This window comes from Cavia porcellus, unplaced genomic scaffold (assembly GCF_034190915.1).
Source record: "Cavia porcellus strain 051 isolate PalLab524CR breed Dunkin Hartley unplaced genomic scaffold, mCavPor4.1 scaffold_25, whole genome shotgun sequence".
Taxonomy (NCBI): domain Eukaryota; kingdom Metazoa; phylum Chordata; class Mammalia; order Rodentia; family Caviidae; genus Cavia; species Cavia porcellus.
In genome coordinates, this window is record NW_026947508.1 from 38,919,612 (window position 1) to 38,938,606 (window position 18,995).

Below are 18,995 nucleotides of genomic sequence, written 5' to 3' on the forward strand. Positions count from 1 at the left end.
ACCTTTTTATGCTGGGGAGGATTCCTGAGGTACTCTACAAAGCTCTGGAAAGATAGATTTGCCCAGAGGGCCTGGCAGCAGATGTCTGTTTTCACCCTTAATCTTTTTATAGACAGAAGCATTCCAAATGTCTGGACACTCGGTGTTGGCTTATTGTGTTTTAAGTAGAGTTTTGCAAGCAGCCATTCATCACTTGGGAAGAAAGTGTTGTGTATTGTGAACTTTTTAATGTTCTTTCCCCAGGGTCCTAAGGGTAAAACCACTTTACTGAAAAGGAGTGGGAAGTTGGAGGGAGAAGCACCAACAGTTTTCTAAAAAAAATTTCATTGTTGAAAAACAAAAGTCAGGGGCTAGGAATGTAACTCAGTGGTCCAGTGTTTTCTTAGCAAGTACAAGGCCCTGGGTTTTAGGCTGAGCACTAAAAAAAGTTCAATTAAAAACCGAAGCCAAGCTGGTTGTGGTGGCACATGTCTGTAATGCCAGCATTACAGAGGCTGGGGTTCACTGTGAGTTCAAGGCCAGCCTGGACTACATAGCAAGACCCTGTCTCAAAAAAAACAACCAAACAAACACACAAACTGAAGTCAAAGTTTTAGTGTTGCATCTGTCTTAGAAAAGGAAATTTCAGAAAGCTCGGGAACTAGGGGTAGGAGGCCTTTCTCAGGGGAGTCCTTCACCTCTTTCCCTTGTGTTCTGCATGTGGCAGGAACCACTAGGCCTGATGGTATAAAGCAGGTGGAAGGTCTCCCCTCCTAGCTTGTGATGCTGGTCTGCAGAAAGATGATCCGATAGGCGTAACTCTTTTTCCCTGATGAAACTGAAAGAGGCAGGCAGCTGACTATTGCATCTTCGACTTGGGGTGAATGGCAGTTTTGCTGGCCCCACAGTGGCTCTTGTCCTTGCCAGTGACTAAACCTGTGGTCCCTGGATTTCTGCCTCTAGGCAGCTGCCCTGTGGAGGACACCGTGTTGCTCAGGGCAGGAAGCGGCCATGCACACAGTGTAACTTTTCATCTGTGAATGGATGATTGGGACCAGACTGTCTGGTCATGCCTTTCAGTGCTAAGGCTTCTTTATCTGCTCTTTAAAATCTGCCAAAGGCAAATCACAGCCGGGAAATTCTTTTTAGGGGGCTGGTGGGGCTCAATGCAGTGGCTTCATGTATGTTTATTTATTTTTATTAAGTTTATTGGTATAGTTTAGATACACATGATGATCACATTCATCATAGGGACTTTGTACCTGAACATAGCGTACCTTGATTCATTTTTTTCCACATTCCCCTTGCTTCCCTTCAGCCCCTATACCCCTCCTTAGCTATTAGTCCTTTGATAAGAAACAATTGGCTATTTTTTTTCCTCACTCTGTGAGTTGTCTCTTTATTCTGTTGATCATTTCTTTTGGTGTGCAAAAGCTTTTTAGTAAGATGAGATCCCAGTTGTTGAATCTTTATACTTTCCATGTGATTATGTTTTTTTGTTTGTTTTGTTTTATTTATTTATTTATTTTCTTCGAGTTAGGGCCTTACTGTGTAGTTCACATTGGCCTTAAGCTTATTATGTAGACCAGGTGGGCCCCTAACTCGTGGTGATCCTCCTTCCTCAGCCTCCCCAGTGCTAGGATTACAGGCATGTGCCTCCACTCAGAGTAATAGGTTTTGTTGATAGAGTCTTTTCCTACACTTGTGTCTTCAAGAGTTCTACCTGTTCTTTCTTCCAGCAGATTTAGTGTTTCTGTTTTAATATTGAGGTCTTTGATCCATTTTGATTTTAACATCTGGGAAGTTCTTGTCATGCTTGGGCATCTAGAGGAGGTTCAAGGTGATTCTCATTTGAGGGGCATTGTATAGGTCCTGCCCAATGGTGGCAGATGGGTCTTCACCTAGAGGAGGAGGCAGGAGTCCCATGTAGAGCTTGAGAGCAGTGCACCATCATCCCTCTCACTGCCCTCTGAGATGTGGCCGTTAGACCTAGGAGACCTAGAATGGAAGCTTGGAAGGAGGTTCTCAGGCTGGGAAGGGCTTTTGTCCAGGAAACACAAGCTGCAAGAGCTGTTGTAGTGCTGGAGGAGGGAGGGTTGGAATTCTCAGTTCAGCCTGGGGCACAGCTTTGGTTGGTCAAATTAAAAATTATTTTAATTAGTACATCTCTCAGTTACTTTATAACCTCAGTGAAATTTTATGATTATTTTCATTCTCTCTGGAAAATGTATCCATTCTTAACAATTGTTTAAAAGCCCTTGAAGGTTTGAAGTTACAAACAGCATCTTATTGGTAACTGCAGATGCAGTCATTGTTCTCTATAACAACAAACCTTACAGAACCAACTTAAAGTGCTATGAATAAAGGTGACTGCTTTCTAAGCCTCCTAACATAGGAGGAGTTGCATCTTCTGTGCTGTGCATTTGCCCCAAAACATGACAAGGTAGCCCTCTACTAAATGATTTGAAACATTTATTAAATCATTAAAGTACTTGAAATCAAAGGGTGATGTTTATAAAGATTTACAACAAGCTGAGCTCTTAATTCTCAGTTGTTTTTATCCCTACAGCTGTCATTTAGGTTTAGTGATGATGGAAGGGCGTTTGGTCATGTGGCTCCTGCCCTCCATGTGTTGCGCTGGCATCGTGGTAACCTGGGCCTGAAGGTGGCTGTGCTTACTCTGTAACCTTGGTGCTGCTCTTTCAGATGTGGAAAGCATCAACAGCCTATGCTGTGTCCATCACCCAGGACGACAGAGGAGCTGACAACTGGGGGACCGACCCTGACTTTGTGGTAGGAGTCACCAGCCTGCCTGTGCTTTGCGTTTCTTTGAAAGCGATTTTCCTGTGTTTTGTTCATTTGTGTGTTTGTGTTCACAGTCGTGGGTGTGGGGTTTACTAGTTGTTTTTCTTTCCCGAATGATGTGAGCAAAAAGGAACAGAGATCCTGCAAGGGTCCAGGCACCAGGAACACATCAAGTAAGAGCCTCTGCAATGCTGTCGCGAATGGGGGCCCCTCCGCACACTCAACCAGTGGGTCTTCCGCAGGATGGGAACAGGCCCCAGCAGGGACATCTACTGCTGACAGCTGAGGGGGCCAATCAGGCGTCAGAGTTGCTTTTGCTTATGGTATTGACTTGGTGTTCATACAGCAGATGAATGAATATAAGACGTGGCACCTAGATTTAATGCATGGTTTTATGTATATGTGCTTACACGTGTAATTGGCCACCAAGTTAAAATGTCCACAATAGACAAGTTTCCTCATTTACAGTTCTGGGACTCCTGCTTCTGCATTTGGTGATTTTCATCAGGGCCCACGGTTGCCTAAGTTCTTTCTCTAAATAGGAGGCTTCTCAACTGTGAGATATCATTGGATACTTTAGATCTTAAACACCCTCCTTCCTTTGATTATTATTATTACTATTTTTTCCTCCCTTTTATTATTGTCTGAAAATTATGGTGCTTTGCAGGATTCAGTCACTGGGGTGTTTGAACTGAATTCCAGGCTTTGAGAAAAGCCTAGAATAGGATACAGCGAGCTGTATCATCATTTCTGATCCGGCACTATCTGAAATGCCAGCTCTGGGCAGCTTGTTTTCTCTCAAGAAGCGATGATAAAAGGGCCTTTAAAATCATGCGCAGAGGTTGGTTTTAGGCCACACTGGTCAGGATTGGTTGTCCCTGTCCTGTATTGTAAAGGCAGCACTGCTGACCTGGTGACCTGCTTTGAAACATGGGGAATGTTCCTGTCTTACTTGGCCACAGTATCTGGTAGAGGAGGATACAGTAAATCACCTGGAACAACAGAGTCTACATGGTGACATTTTAGACTATCACCTTTTATTTTTTGTATTTTTTTAATGAAACAAATTCTTACCATGTTGCTTAGGCTGGACTCAAATTTAGTCTTAAGTGTTGGTCTCTCCTGGGCTTGCCCAGCCCACGTTTCCCACAGAACTGAGTTGAGAAGTCAGAAAGCTAGGAGAGGGGATGAAATGGTCCTGGCAGGAACACCTGCCCCAAGTTGGTTACGTCATCTGGACCTCTTCTATTCTTGGTGGCCTCAGCATGTTGGGCAGGGAGTATGGACTGTCTGGGACTGCAGCATCTGGATGAATTAAGGTTCCATGAGGAAAGTGTGGGGATGGGATCGTTTTTGGCACCCTGCGGCTCTTCCCAGAGTTCTGGAGAGGCTCTTCTTCTCTTGTTCATGGAGGGTCAGTTAGTTTCCAGGCCTGGTATGTATTTTAGCCACATTCTTGTGATGATTGTCTTTGTGTTGATGGTGTGGGCCTTGTGTCTTCTGGGCAGAAGGGCTCTATGCCCAGGTAGCTGTTGTGCTGCTCTGGGTTCTCATGGTGACAGCTCTTTCCTGGCTTGCCAGATTTTGACTAAATCTTGTGATGTGCCTCCTGCCTTTCTGTATTTAAAATAAAAAGTGGCTCTTAGGTGATAAATTCTGAATGTCTGTCTTGACAGGTATACAATGCTTGAGTACCTCAAATAAAGACAGACTGTCATAGGTATCCTTGGTGGCCTTGGAGATCTGGAGGAAGGGACCTTGACTTTATCCCCCCTTCTGCCTCCTGATGGTGTTTGTAGGACTTGTGTTCCTAACCCATTTGTCTACTGAAGTTAGCGGCCTTTCTCCAAATGAAATGGAGTTCAAGTTTTAGCTGAGTACCTTTGGGGCGGAGTTGGATGAGACCATGGTGTGCATTTGGTACAGCGTTCCTCCTTCCATCCATTTCCGCGCAAGAACCGCTGAAGTGGGTGCCCAGCTTCAGGATAGTCAGGAACATACATAGAAGGTAGGCAGTTGATCAGCACCAAAAAAAGAAAGCTTTCAAGTTTGCAGAGGTGATGTTGCCTGTCTTTATTTATCCCATTGCAAAACAAGGATGCACATCCATTTCAGAGTTTTTTTCTTTCTGCTCTTACCTTTCTTCTCAAGCATATACAAGATAAGAGAAAACGTCTTTCAAGAACATCACACTCTCAAGGAGAAGGAACTTCAAACAGGACCAAAAGCCTCCCATGGCTATGGAGGGAAATTCTGCGTGGAACAGTACAGCATGGACAAAGTAAGTGGGCGACGGCTGTCTGTGCTGGGTCCCTGGCTTTGTGGGCTGCTTGTGGTGGGCCATGTAGTCCTTACGTTTTTCCTTAGATTAAATGTGTCAAGTTGGTTTGTCAGGGGTGAGATCTGTTCACAGTGGGTCTCTGTCAACTGACCCCACTCACTAAACTCTCTGGCTTTTGGAAGTTCCCAGAGGTGCTGGTGAATGGTAGAGAGACCCTAAGAGGAGATTAGCTGGACTTTGTAAATGGAACAAAGTCCAGAAACAACTGAGCTGCAGATGTCCTAGTCAGCCCTACCTGTGGTTCCAGCTTATGGCCCAAGTTGTACCATTCCGTAGAGTAACCATACCTGTGGGCCCCTCATCACATCATTCCTGGAAATTGTGCTAGCATGTACCTGACATCCCATGTGGCTTTACTGACCTTTGCATGTAGCATCAGCACCAACCAGGTGGCTTCTGTGAGCAGTCAGTGATGGGACCAGGCTGCCAACACCGAGCAGATGCTCATGGCAGCTGCTGATGAGCACAGCCACCTTTATGGCACTGCACATTGTTCCACCTAAGAGCAGGCGAGTGTTGGCTCGAGACAGCTGGCTGGTTTCTCCCTGGAGAATAAACAGTGCAGATAGCAGCACGTCTGTCTTGTTTGCATGTCTGCCGTAAAGCAGGGCAGACTTCTGCAGACACCCTTGCAGCAGTGAATTTTCAGGTCTGAGCAACTTGGTGTTGTTCAGACTGGACTGATGTGTTGCCTGCACTGTGGACAGAGGTAAAAGGATCAGCTGGCATTAGATTCTGGTGGGTAATTCCATACCTCTCCTCCTGTTGCATGAATCGAATTAAACATCTGAAGCTGGAGGCTGACTAGGTGCCATCTGCAGGAAAGAGACATGGACATTTGCTGTGTCACTTGTGCTTGTCCCACAGAGATGTCCTAATGGTGAAATAGATAGTGTGTGCAAAAGAATCTCCCTGGGGCTCTGGATACGAGTCTGGTAGCCTTTCAGAGCAGCAGAGCAAAGTGGCAGACAGAACCTTCCATCAAGTAGGTGGCTAGGCTTGTGCTCACTGGAGGTCATGGGGTGTTAGTGCAAAAAGAGGCTGACTATATCGGGCCCCAAGTTAGGGTTAAGGAAAATGATCCCGGTTTATACAGCACAAGTCTGATTTACAATGATTTCTCTGCTGTTTCTTGGGCTATGTCTTTTGTTGGCCTGGATCCTGCTTATCCTTGAGCCTCCAACTTGGGCTTTTTCTAGCCGAGAAACTTTCCTAAAGAGCCCATCTCTTCCTTCCGCCTAACTTTCCCACCCTGAGACCCCGCTTCTCCTTCATGCTGGCCTTGGCTTCCCCTTCAGTTGTTGCTGCCACGTTGTGCTGTGGTTTGCAGTGAGACTCTTCTCTGGCCTGGCTTTTCAGGGCCAACACTCATCATTCTCATCTGTGGGTGACTTGGTGTTGTGCAGGGTGCTCAGGGACATGTGGTGAGTGTGCAGAATCATGCTTTGTGGCTGACACACATACATGCAGGTCCTTACTGGCTCAAAGAATCACTCACTTCTGAGAGGGGCTGATGATAATCCTGCAACAGTGGACCTGGAGAGGGTTGTTGCCTCTGCTGCTTCTTAGTGCTACTGTTCTCTGGGCTTACATGTCTAAGAATATTCAGCTTTCATCTCATGTGAGCACCATGAGACCAGCCTATTTTCAGAAAGAACTGACAGTTAACCTGGGAATAAGTGCTTAAACTCTTTGTAACTTGCCCTGTCTAGAACCTGCATAAATAGTAGTGAGGTCCTTCCTTGTGCAAAGAATTGAGGAACTAGTGACAGACACTGCCAGAATCATATTTTGAGGAAGCACAGGAGCTGTCGGGGCTCTAGTTGTGCCATTGTCTGAGCACATGGCCAACTTCTTCTGGCTTCCTGTTTCTGTGGTCTCTGCTGCTTCTTATACCTCAGCCTTCAGGGTGGAGCTCCATTTGCACAACTGTGTAATAACAAGTGTGATTGTGCCAGTAGAAGATTAAAGATGCTTTAGGAGCATGTCTGTTTCAGTCAGAAAGCTGTAGCTGTTGCCAAACATGGTGATCCTGACTGTCTTTTTAGAGTCATTTTCATGTAACTTTCTGAGTTACATGAAGTCATGCTGAAGAATCCCTTTGTCACAGTGGCCTCTCGCCACTCCTCACTGGCATTTTCTGGTTGAGATCCTAGAGGTCATGCATGGGGTATGTTACGGTTTATGTCGAGATGTCCCCCCAGAGCCTCATGCAATCACAGGGTTTGTTTTGGAAGTGACTGTATCTAGAGTGTGTGATGCTGGGTTTAAGGCTGTGTGATACTGGTTGGTTTGACAGCACCCTAATCCTAGCAGCCTAGAGTGTAAAATGGTCAGAAAGATGCTATTAAGGCTGTTTGCTTGCTTTTGCTATCTCCTGCTGCTCTGAACTTTTGTCCCTGTGCCATGTACAACCCTGTCTCGGAACCAGCTATGGACTGAAACCTCTACAATGTGTGAGCTTTCTTCCTTTAACTTTGGGTGTCAGGTATTTTATCTCAGCAACAAGAAAAATAACTTAAGATTGGCCACCTGCCGAGCCTCACTGATGTGCTGAACACTGCCCAAGTGGCCAGACCCAGCATCTACCATGTAAACTGGCATAGGTGGTTAAGGTCAGGATGTGTACCAATGGGGCGTGGGCATATGTGTTTGGATGTGTGTGTGTCCTTCCCACACCTGTCACTGTGTTGCCTGTCCTTAGCACGCATGGAGGGGTCCTGGGGGACTATGTACTGTGGGATTAGCTCTGGAAGCCTGGGTCTTAACTGTGCTCAACATCGGGAACCGTTGGGCCCAAGGCAGCATTGTGGTCACACAATCTATCAAGGTGGCTGCACTGGGTAGAAGAATCATAGACACAACCAGAGACACTGTGCTGGTGAAGAGACACAGCTGGGTTCCGAAGAATGTCATTGCTGGAGAGGGCTGCTCTTGAGCCTGGGGTTTGCAGACCTCAAGGTGAAGCATGCCAAAACCCCAGACTCTGCTTCCTTACTTTACTACCTGGTAGACATGTAACATACAGAAGATTCCTGAACCTGTGCTCCCTGTATGATGGGGGCTGACAGTGTTGGTGATTGCGACTCTGGAATGAGCCAGTTTGGGTGACAGCAGCTGGTACCCTGTCTACACTGTATGCATACATTGGTGTTGATTCTGAGTCTGTGTTATTACTAAAATAGACCTTTCTATGCTTTATTGTATTGACAAAATAAATATTTTTTTGTCCTGATTTGTAGTTCTTACAGTATGAAAAAGCCTTTTTTCAAGAGAGTAAATGTATTGCCAGCAATGTCCATGTAAATGGCTCTTAGGAATTGTGTGGTCAGCTGCCATTATCTCTTTTTTCCATGCCCTGTTGCATCCAAAGCTCCACTCTAGGTCAGGCGTTGTGGTGTGAGAGCCCTGCAGCTGCATTGGAGGAGCCCTGCACCAGAGACTCAATGGCTCAGGCTGCAGTTTCTCCCGGGATTCTGGCCATGGGTGCATGGAGGAAATGCCTGCACCTGGGTTGTTAATGTTGTGCTAGGCGTGAGTCTGTGATATTTTATTTTTGGACTCTCTTCCAGTCAGCTGTTGGCCATGAATATCAGTTGAAACTTGCTAAGCACTGCTCTCAAGTCGACTCGGTCCGGGGTTTTGGAGGCAAGTTTGGTGTCCAGATGGACAGAGTTGACCAGGTGAGTGATGGGCACAAGAAGTGACCCCGAGTTCTGCTGAGCACAGTGCCTTCCACCCCAGATGGTGCTGGTGCTATGTGTGTCCTTTGGGTCACTCGTAGCAGTGTGCTGGAAAGGATGTCTAGAGAAGAGCCGGAGGCCTCTTCCCCTGGGGTGCTCTGAGAGGCTGAGCCAGCTGGGTGAGGAAGGGGGGTAGTAGCATGTAAAGAAAGGCCTTTCTCACATGGGCTTAGAGATCCCTGTGTTGCTGTCTACTTACCAGATGGACTGGGGTCCTTCTTTAAGTGCCCTGGGCATAGGACACCCTTAGATTTATTGCCTAAAAATGTGCCAATGGGGACCACTCCCACCCATTCCCTTCATATATATCACTGTGGCAAGTGCTGCTCAGAGTTCGTCCTGTGGAGCCCTCCTTTTCAGGGCTGCAGGCTGGGTCCAGATGTTCTGGCAGGCTCAAGCTTGAGCCTGTTCTGATTCCCTTTGGATCAGAGCCATTAGCCCCTTCCTTCATTTTGTTTCATGGCAGGCAGAGGCCTGGATGTGGACAGGCCTCAGTCTGTGTTCCGACTTTTTGACATCCTAGCTGACTTGGAATTTCTATGCCAAGTGAAATGGGAGTCATGGTAATCCCTCACTCATGGGGCTATGTGGGAAGCAGAGCAGATAGTGTGCCCATATGCCCACCATGGTGCCTGGCTCCTCCTGCTGCTGTTGTTATTAGTATTCATTTTGTTCTTAGGAGAGCTTATTTGAAGAATGCGTTCCTGTGTGGCATAGAGAATTGTTCGAGATGGGGAGTATGTGGCTACAATACATTAGCTGAGCCTGACGTGCAGCAGCCTTCTGGGAAGGAAGCCACGTTGCCCTGGATGTGCTTGACTGTGGTGCCTGCCAGACTGTGAAAGTGTTTTTGTTTTTGTTTTTGTTTTTGTTTTTGTGTGTGTGTGTGTTTTTACCAGCAGTACTCCAGATTGAACCCACAGCCTTGCACACTCTAGGCAAGCACTCTACTACAGAGCTGTACTCCCTTCCCATTTATTCATGCATTCATTCATTGATTCTTTAAGAAGGCAGCATTTCATCTTCGTGCTGGCAGACTGTTGGATCTAGATACCAGGGGACTGGTGCAGGATAATTCCACAAAAGCAACACTCCTGAGTTTACGGAGAGCATAGTATACAATTTAAAAGTGGGCAATACAAAGCAAGTAACAAAATGTTACATACTTGGCTACATGCCCTGAGTTGTATTGTGACAGGTAGGCTAGCCTGGACCAGATACAAAGGAATTGTTTATCATAATATAGAAACACTCTGGGCACAAAAGGAGTGGTCCTTTACTGGGTGAGCATAGGTAAAGGCAGCCCTCTTTATCACATGTGGATTTCCACATTATCAGACTGGTTTCGGGGGCAAATTTGGTGTTCAGTTCGAGCGGCAGGACTCCTCCACTGTGGGACTCCTGATTACAAGGAAAGACTGGCCAAGCACGAATCCCACCAAGGCACAGTCCCCACCTCCTGCCTCTTCCCACACTCCCTTGCGGTGCAGCCACTTCCAGCACAGGCTTCAGAGTTCACCTCGGTGCTCTAGCAGGCTCTCCTGCTCACCAGCTGTCAGACCATTGGGCATCCTCAACCCATTGAAACTAAGTTCCCTTTTATCCCATTCTCTTTTTTCCCCCTTCTGACCTTTCAGAGGAAAGTTGGGGTAGAAATTATAGTTCACAGGTTATGAACTCTGACTCCTTTATCTGATTTCTGGGGTGGTCTTCTAACAACCTTCTGCATGTTTGCTTGCTTTTGAAAACGACTTCTTGGGTCATCGTGTCAGGCCTCTGAAGTTAGGAAAGAGACGTTTTAGTTCCAGCACCTCTGACCCTTCCATCAGAGGGTTCGTAGCAGTGAGGGCTGAGAAATGCGTGTTCTGTGTGATTTCTGTGTTTCATTGTGGCAGTGGTGTTTTTCAGAAAGGGGTGGGTAATTTTGTTTGTTCTGATTTTTTTGCCTGTGACACCACCCATGTGTAGGATCTTCACATGTAGCCACACAGTGTGTACACACAGCTGGAAAGTAACCTTTCTGGGGCCACACACTGGAATTCCAGATAGTTGACGCATATTCCTTAGAACAGTCACACTTCGCATCAAAGTTCTCCAACAGAGGCCTTGGTTCCTAGAACCTGGACCCATCACCGGCTGAACGATGATATCCAGCAGTGAAGGGCAGAGTGCGGGCTTTGAGCACAGTAATAGGACCTGCGCAGTGCTTGGGTGTAGGGTGGTGAACGCACTGGGCCTGACCCTGCAGACTGCATGGAGAGAGCCTTCGAGTCTCAGCGGCATTGAGACTGCATGACAGTGTGACTTTCATGTGGATGTGTGTTGCTGCAGCAGACATATTTGGCTGGTAGAATGTCCACATGGAGTATTTTCTTTCTTTTAAAAAGCAAGAAAACAAACTGCGACTGAGCCTGTATTTAGTGCTGGGTAGAGTGGTTGCATAGGAAACAGATGAGCGTAAGCCCTGTGGTTGGTGTGGAAAACTGTGCTAGTGAAGTGTCCCATCGCAAAGGCCTCCTGTGCCCCTTTCTTGGCTTATTTCTTGCCAGCCTGCTGCCCGTCTCCGCCCTTTCCCCAGGAGAATGCCAGAAGCATGCCCACGCCTATCCTGCTCCCTGCCTGTGCACTAGACATTGTGGTCAGATGCAACTTGCCTGTTCCGGAAAGCCTGTGTTGTGGCGGTTCTTGGTTCTTTCTGCCAGGGTGCATTTTCTTGGGCTGTTTGAGCCCTATCTGCATGCACCTGCGATCATCTCGGACCGGGCCTGTCCTCTGCCTCAGAGTAAATCTTGTATTTTGTCACCTCCAGACTATTCCAAAGGATTCAGTGTCAAGGAGAGGGTGCAGAAAGATCAGATGGATAAAGTAAGGCTGTCCAGCTCCAGATGTGGAACTTTCTGCCCGCAGGCCCAGGGATTCCTGCAGCCCCCACTCTGTGTCAGTTGCTGTTTGTAGCTACCATCAGGTAGGCACTGTGCTCGTGGTTCTGGCCATCTACCCACTCAGCTGGCATATGTCACTACGGCAGCAGTGGACTGGCTCCCAGTCAAGGTCTGAACTAGCCAGTCTTGAGTGCTTGGCCATAGCATGGCAGTGAGGGAGCTGTCACTGGATCATACTGCTGTTTGAACTTTGATTATGAATGGTAAATCAGACTGGGAATTGAGTTAATGTGAGACCATTTGTAGGGTCATCCTGCCCTTGGCTGTAGTGGTGGGTGGCATGGTGGAGCCTTAGAGCTCTGTTCCTATACAGCTTGTGGCTGACCTCACAGCCTCTCCTCGGGCACTTCCCCATGTCACCAGGGTCCATGGGAGAACCCTGGGGCACACCGCACAGGCCGAGGGGTCTGGAGAAAGGACTAGTCACAGCCCAGTTCTGAAGAGCTGGGAAGAGTTTGTTAGGAAAGTCAGGGCTAAGAGAGTGCAGAGCAGAGGGCACAGCATATATTTCGGTGTGGGGGATTGAGGGATCACTGCAGGGCTGGAGAAGGGAGCCGCACAAACCATGTGAGGTCCTCAAGTTGTTCAAGGGACTCTGGAGCCCTGGATGGGCTTAGCAGGCAGAGGACAAGAGTGGCATCTGCCCTGAGTAGCCCCTGTCTGCATCGTGGGAGATGGTCTAAGGTTGCTGTGAAGAGGTGGCCCCAGAGGCCTGAACAAGGTATTGTCTTAGGCTGGAATTGCAATGGGAGATGCATCTGATGTTATAGATGTAAAGGTGGCAAGTGGCTGGGCTGGGGTTTGTCTTGAAGGGCCCAGGAGGAGGGAGGAGCCAAGTGGCCAGTGGGGTGACTGTGGAGCTGGAGAATTTGGATGAGCATGTGTGGTAAGTGCTTGTGATGCCTGAATTCGTCCAGTTTAGGGCTGCGCCTGTCTGATGGAAGTGTCAGGTCAGAGGATGCTGGGCAAGGAGGCCCCTCGAGGTGGCAGCAGGGAACTCCAGGAAGTATCTGGTGGCTGGGGCCCCTGGTTTAGGAGGACGGAAGGAGCTAATGAGTGAGAGAGTCAGAAGTTGTGGCTTTGCGGTTGGGAGTTGAGGAAGTTTCCGTCTCTTGTCTGTGGTCGATGCCAGTGGTAACCAGTGACTGCTGGGCTTGTAAACGCCGTGGAAGTAAGCATGCGAGGCTGGCATTGCCTCTTGTAACCCTATGCGTGAGGCATCATGATTCCCCCTTGGAACTGCTGTGCTGTCATGGAGCCTGGTGCTTTCTAAATGAGGCCACTGGCCAGGGCCCAGGCTTTGCTATGAGGCCGTCCTAAAAATATGATGGGTCGCTGAGGACTCGAGTCTGCAGTTGTCTCTGTGGTGATGGAGATCAACGTGAGGCCAGTGACCTTCTGTTTTGGAAATGCCCAGCCTGTCCTGTCTTGGACAAGGTTGGCTGTAATAGGCATGAGGGGATCAAGGGCAAGAGTAGTTGCTCTTGTGAATCTTGGAGCCAGGCCAGACAGGACAAGGAGGATGGAGCAAGGTTTATATGGGTAGGAAGGTGGCAAGTGCGAGAGGCTGTGGTCTGTAGGCAGTCACAGGCTGGAGTGTAGCTCAGTGGGAGGATGCCTGCGTCCCACGTATAGACTGGCTTCCCTTTCCAGCATGCAGAGCAGAGGTGGGTCTTGGTGACGGAGTCACTGTGAGGAAGGCTGAGCACAGGGATGGTGTGGGAGGTGATGTGGATGGGGAGTGGATGTGGACAGAGAGATGGCCCCTGTCTGAGCAGCAAGCCAGAGGCCTCCACTGCAGGAAGTGGGATGAGAGGACTGGAGCCACCCTCCCAAAGCAGAGGGCAGGAACCAGGGCAGTGATCTCACTGCTACCCTGAGGCTACAGGGCAGGCAGGAGTCACCTGGACAGCTGGGCAGGGATTGTTCTAGAAAAGGTGGCAGATTGTCCAAGGTCAGTAGGTTTGGGAAAAGGGAAAGGTTTATTCAGGAAAGCTGAGTAGCCAAAGCTTAGACTCAGCAGAGATAAGTCTAGGCCAAAGGCCCTTAAGAGCTATAGAGCTAGATCTGTTGGGCATGGCGGCTAGGAGGACAGGTGACTGCTCTGGCCAAGGTGGGAGTCCTTTGGGGTGGGCTTTTTGGCTCCCCTGTGAAAGGATAGGCACAGGGGAGGGTGGATGTGAGCCAGATTCCTTTCTGGTCTCCTTTGGGCAGCTGGAGCCATCTGTGCCTGTGCCGCAGGGAAGTGTGGTTTTGCTACCTCGAGGGGCTGCCTCTTTGGGCTGCACTCTAGTGTGCCATGTGGGGAAGCAGTGAGCATCCTGAGCTGGAGCACGGTGCTCCCATCAGCAGTGGTGCAGCTCTCAAAGGAACTGGGGAAGGTCATTAGTTTCTAAGAACCCCACCAGCCTGTGCTAGGTCCTGCGGTTTAGGGCCTGATGTCACAGCAGTTTCTCTGGGGTGTAGCTGAGAGCCCAGTTGAAATAAAGTGGTGGCATCCCAATTACAGAGCCACGTGGAACATTTGGCCAGGCAGGCCTGTGTGTCCTGAGGACCTGTCCCCACACAGCAGAGGCTTGTAGGCAGGGCGGGGGCAGGCTTGATCAGGCTTGAGCAGCACAGAGGTGGCTTGTCCCTGAGCAGATGGCTGTGACACTGACTAATGGTCAGCAGTGTGTGTGGCTGTACCTCCGTGAATCTGCAGAACACAGGGGCAGAACTTAGGCTGCCTGGTCTGTTGAGGGATCTGGGGAGGCTGTAGCATTTCCGCAGGTAGGGAGGGGCAGAGGAGCACGCTTCTGATTTCTTTTTCCTTCTCTGCAGAGTGCGTCGACCTTTGAAGGTGTGGCACAGGTATCCTCTGCCTACTAGAAAACTGTCCCTGTTCAAGCTGGTGAGTGTCACCCACACAGCCAAAGCGCTATTTGGTCTTCTCTGGAGGAAAGTCTAGGGAAAATCCCAGGAGGAAAAGCAAGGTTGGAGAAACAGCCAGGAGCAGAGGGACATGTGTGACTGCTCCCAGAACCCTGCCCCCTACATTGCAGGGACCCTGGAGACACAGTTAACCCCTCTTTGCTTCGGAAAGTAACTCTCACAACAGAGCCTACACCAGAGTCCCTGTGAATGGGGGTCCACTTAAAATTGGGAAGCAGAGGCCCACTTTTGCTCACTTCAGAGGAAATACCTGCCAGTAGGTGGCGTGTGCCCAGAACCCCAGCACTCTGAGAGCCTGAGGCAGGAGAATTGCAAGTTCAAGTGCTGTCTTGGCAACTCAGTGAGAACTGTCACAAGAAACATTACACAATGAAAGAGCCCTGGGCTCAAGTCTCAGTGGGGTGAGGGGGCGGGGAGAGGAGAAGAAGGAGGGGAGTGGAGCTCAGAGTTACTGTAGCTCCGCTGCAGGTGCCTTGGATCACTTCCTGATTCTGTGGTCCCAGACCACCTTGGCACTTTGAAAGTCATTGAGGACCACAGAGAGCCTCCATGGAGCTGGATGTGTTTATTGGTATGTATTCTAAATTAAAATGGAGGAAAGCTTTCAATTCATGTAAAAATAAAACTATGGTAAGTCTGCTTATTAAGTTTGCTTTTAAAAAAACTACTGTGAGTTCCAGAATAAGAAAATTTAGGGGAATGACATCATTTTATGTTTTTCTAAATCCCATTACTAGAGGATGGTGGATTGGGGTCTCATATCTGCTCCCACATTTTGTCTGTGGCAGTGGCCAGATTGCTTCTACAGTTAAGGCAAACTGGACACAGGTGGACCAGCAGGTGGGAAGGGAGGGCCCTTGGTGACCTTGGGGTCACTATGGTGTTCTGTATTTTGCCTGGTGCGTGTGGGCCATCTTTCCTTAAAGGCTAGTTCTGCATCCTGGGAAGCTTCCCCAGAGTGACAACATCATGCTGCAGCCATTAAAAAGACAGTAGACCTACAGATTATCCTTGTTGTCCTGCGATTGATCCCTTTCATTATACTATTGAAGAAAATCACATTTGTTCTCCATCTCCCTGGTGCAGTCTTTAAGTGACAATGCTCACTCTGGCAGCTACTGATTTTCTAGAACTCTTTAGTTCTGCTTGAAAGCATTAATTTTCCTGTGGGTAACAAATACTGCTATAAGTTTTGCTGACAGAATGATTTGATTCATTTACTTTGGAGGAAGTGTCTGCCAGATCCCCAAATCTGCATAACCAGAGTTTGTCTGGCACTTGTTATCTTAGGGAAAATTATGTTCCATAAGAAAACCATTTAGCTAGTGCAGAGAGGCTGTTCTCTGAGATGCACAGGAGTGCTTTATGACTTTCCCATTTTTGCCACACGAAACACCCAAAATGCATATGTAAAGGTCAGAATCTGCTGAAAATCAATATTTTTTTTTAAAGTTCTTTAACAACAATAGACTTGCATCTTTTAGTAAGGATGCCTGCTTCTTTGTTTTTTCAGCATGTGGTGGCAAATAATGTGATGATGCACTATATAAAAGTATTCCAGCGGGGCTGTGCTGGTTCACACCAGTAGTCCTAGCTACCGGGAAGCCTGAAGCAGGAGGATCAAAAGTTTGAGGCCAGTTTAGGCTACTTAATGAGACCGTCTCAACAAAGCAAATAAAAATGACTGAGGATGTAGCTCAGAGCTCTGGAGTTCACTTCCCATCATCTCAGAAAAGGATACGTGGGAAGCCAAGGTTCAGACACAAGTGCTGCTACATACAGTGTAGAGAGCTGGCCCAGTTGGCAGGCTGAGCACAGTGGGGTGGGAGAAGTGTGAGCTCTTGGTGGGGCCAACTGTTGCTGCAGAAGGTCACCCTGCTTGGGCTTTCAGCCCAGGGAAGTGTTCCGAGGTGCTGTGAGGCAGACGCCCTCTTTCCTTCCTCTACAGCGAGCCAGCAAAGCCAGCAACATGAGGGCAAAGTTTGAAAATCTCACTAAAGAGAGAAGGCAGGAGGACAGGTGGAAGCGGAGAGAGCACAGTGGATGGCCAAGGAAAGGCAGGAGCAGGAGGAGGCTCGAAGGAAGCTGGAGGTGGAGACAGAGAAGCTGGCCCAGCGCGTGAGCATGCGTGGCCAAGGGGGTGCTCGTGCTTGCGGTGGCTGCCACTTTGCTCCGCATTCCCAGAAGTTCTCAGTAGAAAGTGTTTTCCACTCAAAGAGTCAGCCACACAGGCTGGCAGGGGTCGGCCAAACCCATCTGCCAAGGTGGCCTGCCCTGACCTCTGGGGCTGGTCTGCCACTTTTCCCTGTGGTCTGCACACTTTGACTAGAAGAAGAGGTTACAGAGGCCGTGGAGGTTGGACAGAGTGCAAGGACTCTCTTTCCAGGATTTTTTGGCGGGCTTTGGCTCTGCTCTGCCACCTGCTCATCAGGACCCACGGCTGACAGCCTGGCTGGTTCTCTTGGGTAGTTGAGCAGTCGAGGCTGAAATAATGTACACGAAGCTGCTGGGCCAAGTGAGGTTCTGAATGTTTTCTCCTTACAGCAGTGCTTGGGTTCCAAGAATCCCCAGCGGGAGGAGGTCGGTGTGCAGAGGCAGGGGTGCTGGGAACGGAGGCATTAATGAACAAGACCCGATTTGCCTTAGTACAGGCAGGCACGTGATGGGAAGCAGAGGTTCGTGACAACACTGTTTTCCTGTTCTTAGTGACTAGAAACACCTAATGACCGCTCCTTCATAGTTTCTATAAAGTAAGGTGTTTGTTTGTTGTTCTTTGTCACAGAACACCCGAATACACACAGGCACTCTTTACTTGCTGTCTCGTCTTTTTTTCACGTAATTGGGGCCTTCCTTATTTCATGACTGGATTTTAATCTCTGTCATCTGGGACCCAACAGTTTGACCTGCTTGCTTGGGAGGAGAGATTTGAGTAGGGTAGTTATTGTTTAGCCCCTTTCTTTGCAGGTTGCTTGCTGAGTCCTTTTCTGTTTACAGGCCCCCCTCCTCCCCAGGAGTGTGCTGAGTCTCAGGTGGACCCCCTCCGTTACTTAGGAGCACCCCAGACAGGTTGGCACAGTGCGTCCTGGCAGGAGAAGCCTATGTGTCAATCCACACTATCTGGTGGCTGCTGTTGAGGAGGCTTCTCACCCAGCTGGGTTTGGGAAGGGCTGGAAGTGTAGGCCCTTCGGCCTGCAGCTGTGTTTGTGAAGTGATCCAGTTACCCTGCAGCCTGGTGCTGAGGCTGGTGGGCCCAGTTCTGCCCTTCACGGCTGCCAGGGACTCAGGCCTTGGGTTTTGAACCTGTGTAGGATTCCAGGTGACAAATGCTTGCAGGTCAGGCTAGTCCACAGCGATGCAGAGACCTGTCAAGGACCAGGCCTGCTTTGCTTTCCAACAAAATGAGACAGTGTTTCCTTGTCCCATGGGGGAGGTGTGCCATGGGCAACTGGGGTTCAGATTATGCCTCTACGGTTCCCTGGCTGTGTGTCTTCCGCAGTCCTCCCTGGAGCATGCAGGCCATCAGTGTGTTTCCTGTGGCTGCCATTTCAGGTCACCCTCACAGAGCTTGAAACAACACATTCTTCACTTGTGGCACTCAGGAATCCCCAGAGGTGTCAGAGGGGCTGCATTCCTTTGCAGGCTCTGTGTGTCTATCCTTTTTCTGGCTTCTAGAGGCCCCTGCGTTTCTTGGCTCGTGTGACTCCAGCCTCTGCTTCCATCCTCACATGCCTTGACTGCCTGTCACACTCCTCCTTGTCTTATGAGGACCTTGTGATGACATTGGGCCCACCATGGAATCAGAGCAGGGGGCATTATTTGTCTACTGCATTGTATCCATGACGGCCAAAGATTCACACTTTCCTCCCACTCATAATATAGTCCCCTCACGTCATGGTCCCTGAGAACCTCAGTCCACTACAGCATCAACTCATCATCTGTATCACCTTGGTGAGTGAGGACTCCACAATGAGCTATAGGCCAGCGCCAGCACTGCAATTGTGCCTAGTGCCCGGTGAAGTGCATCTTCCAGGCGTGGCACCGCGAAGTGCTGCAGGCCGCCGAGGTCTTTCCTCTCAAGGTGGTCTGCTGACTGCATGACTTTCCTTTGCTACAGCAGCTCCTTCTCTAGGATGTGTGATACTGTCTGATGTTGAATCAGGCCCATTCTTCAGGCTAAGGTACCTTCCTTTTCTGAGTTGCTGATGTCATCGAGACGGTCATGGCCTTCTGGTTGCTCTTTTTCTATTGCAG

The 18,995-nt window shown here is 48.9% G+C and overlaps 1 protein-coding gene across 1 annotated transcript in view; it reads left to right on the top strand.

Moving 5' to 3' along the window:
• LOC106025875 (uncharacterized) overlaps positions 1 to 18,995 on the top strand; it is an 89,089-nt gene that overhangs the window by 56,543 nt on the left and 13,551 nt on the right. The window contains exons 3-4 of the mRNA XM_063235131.1: positions 2,686 to 2,772; positions 4,936 to 5,065. Of these exons, the coding sequence (XP_063091201.1) occupies positions 2,686 to 2,772; positions 4,936 to 5,065 (217 nt within the window). The remainder of the gene's footprint in view (positions 1 to 2,685; positions 2,773 to 4,935; positions 5,066 to 18,995) is intronic.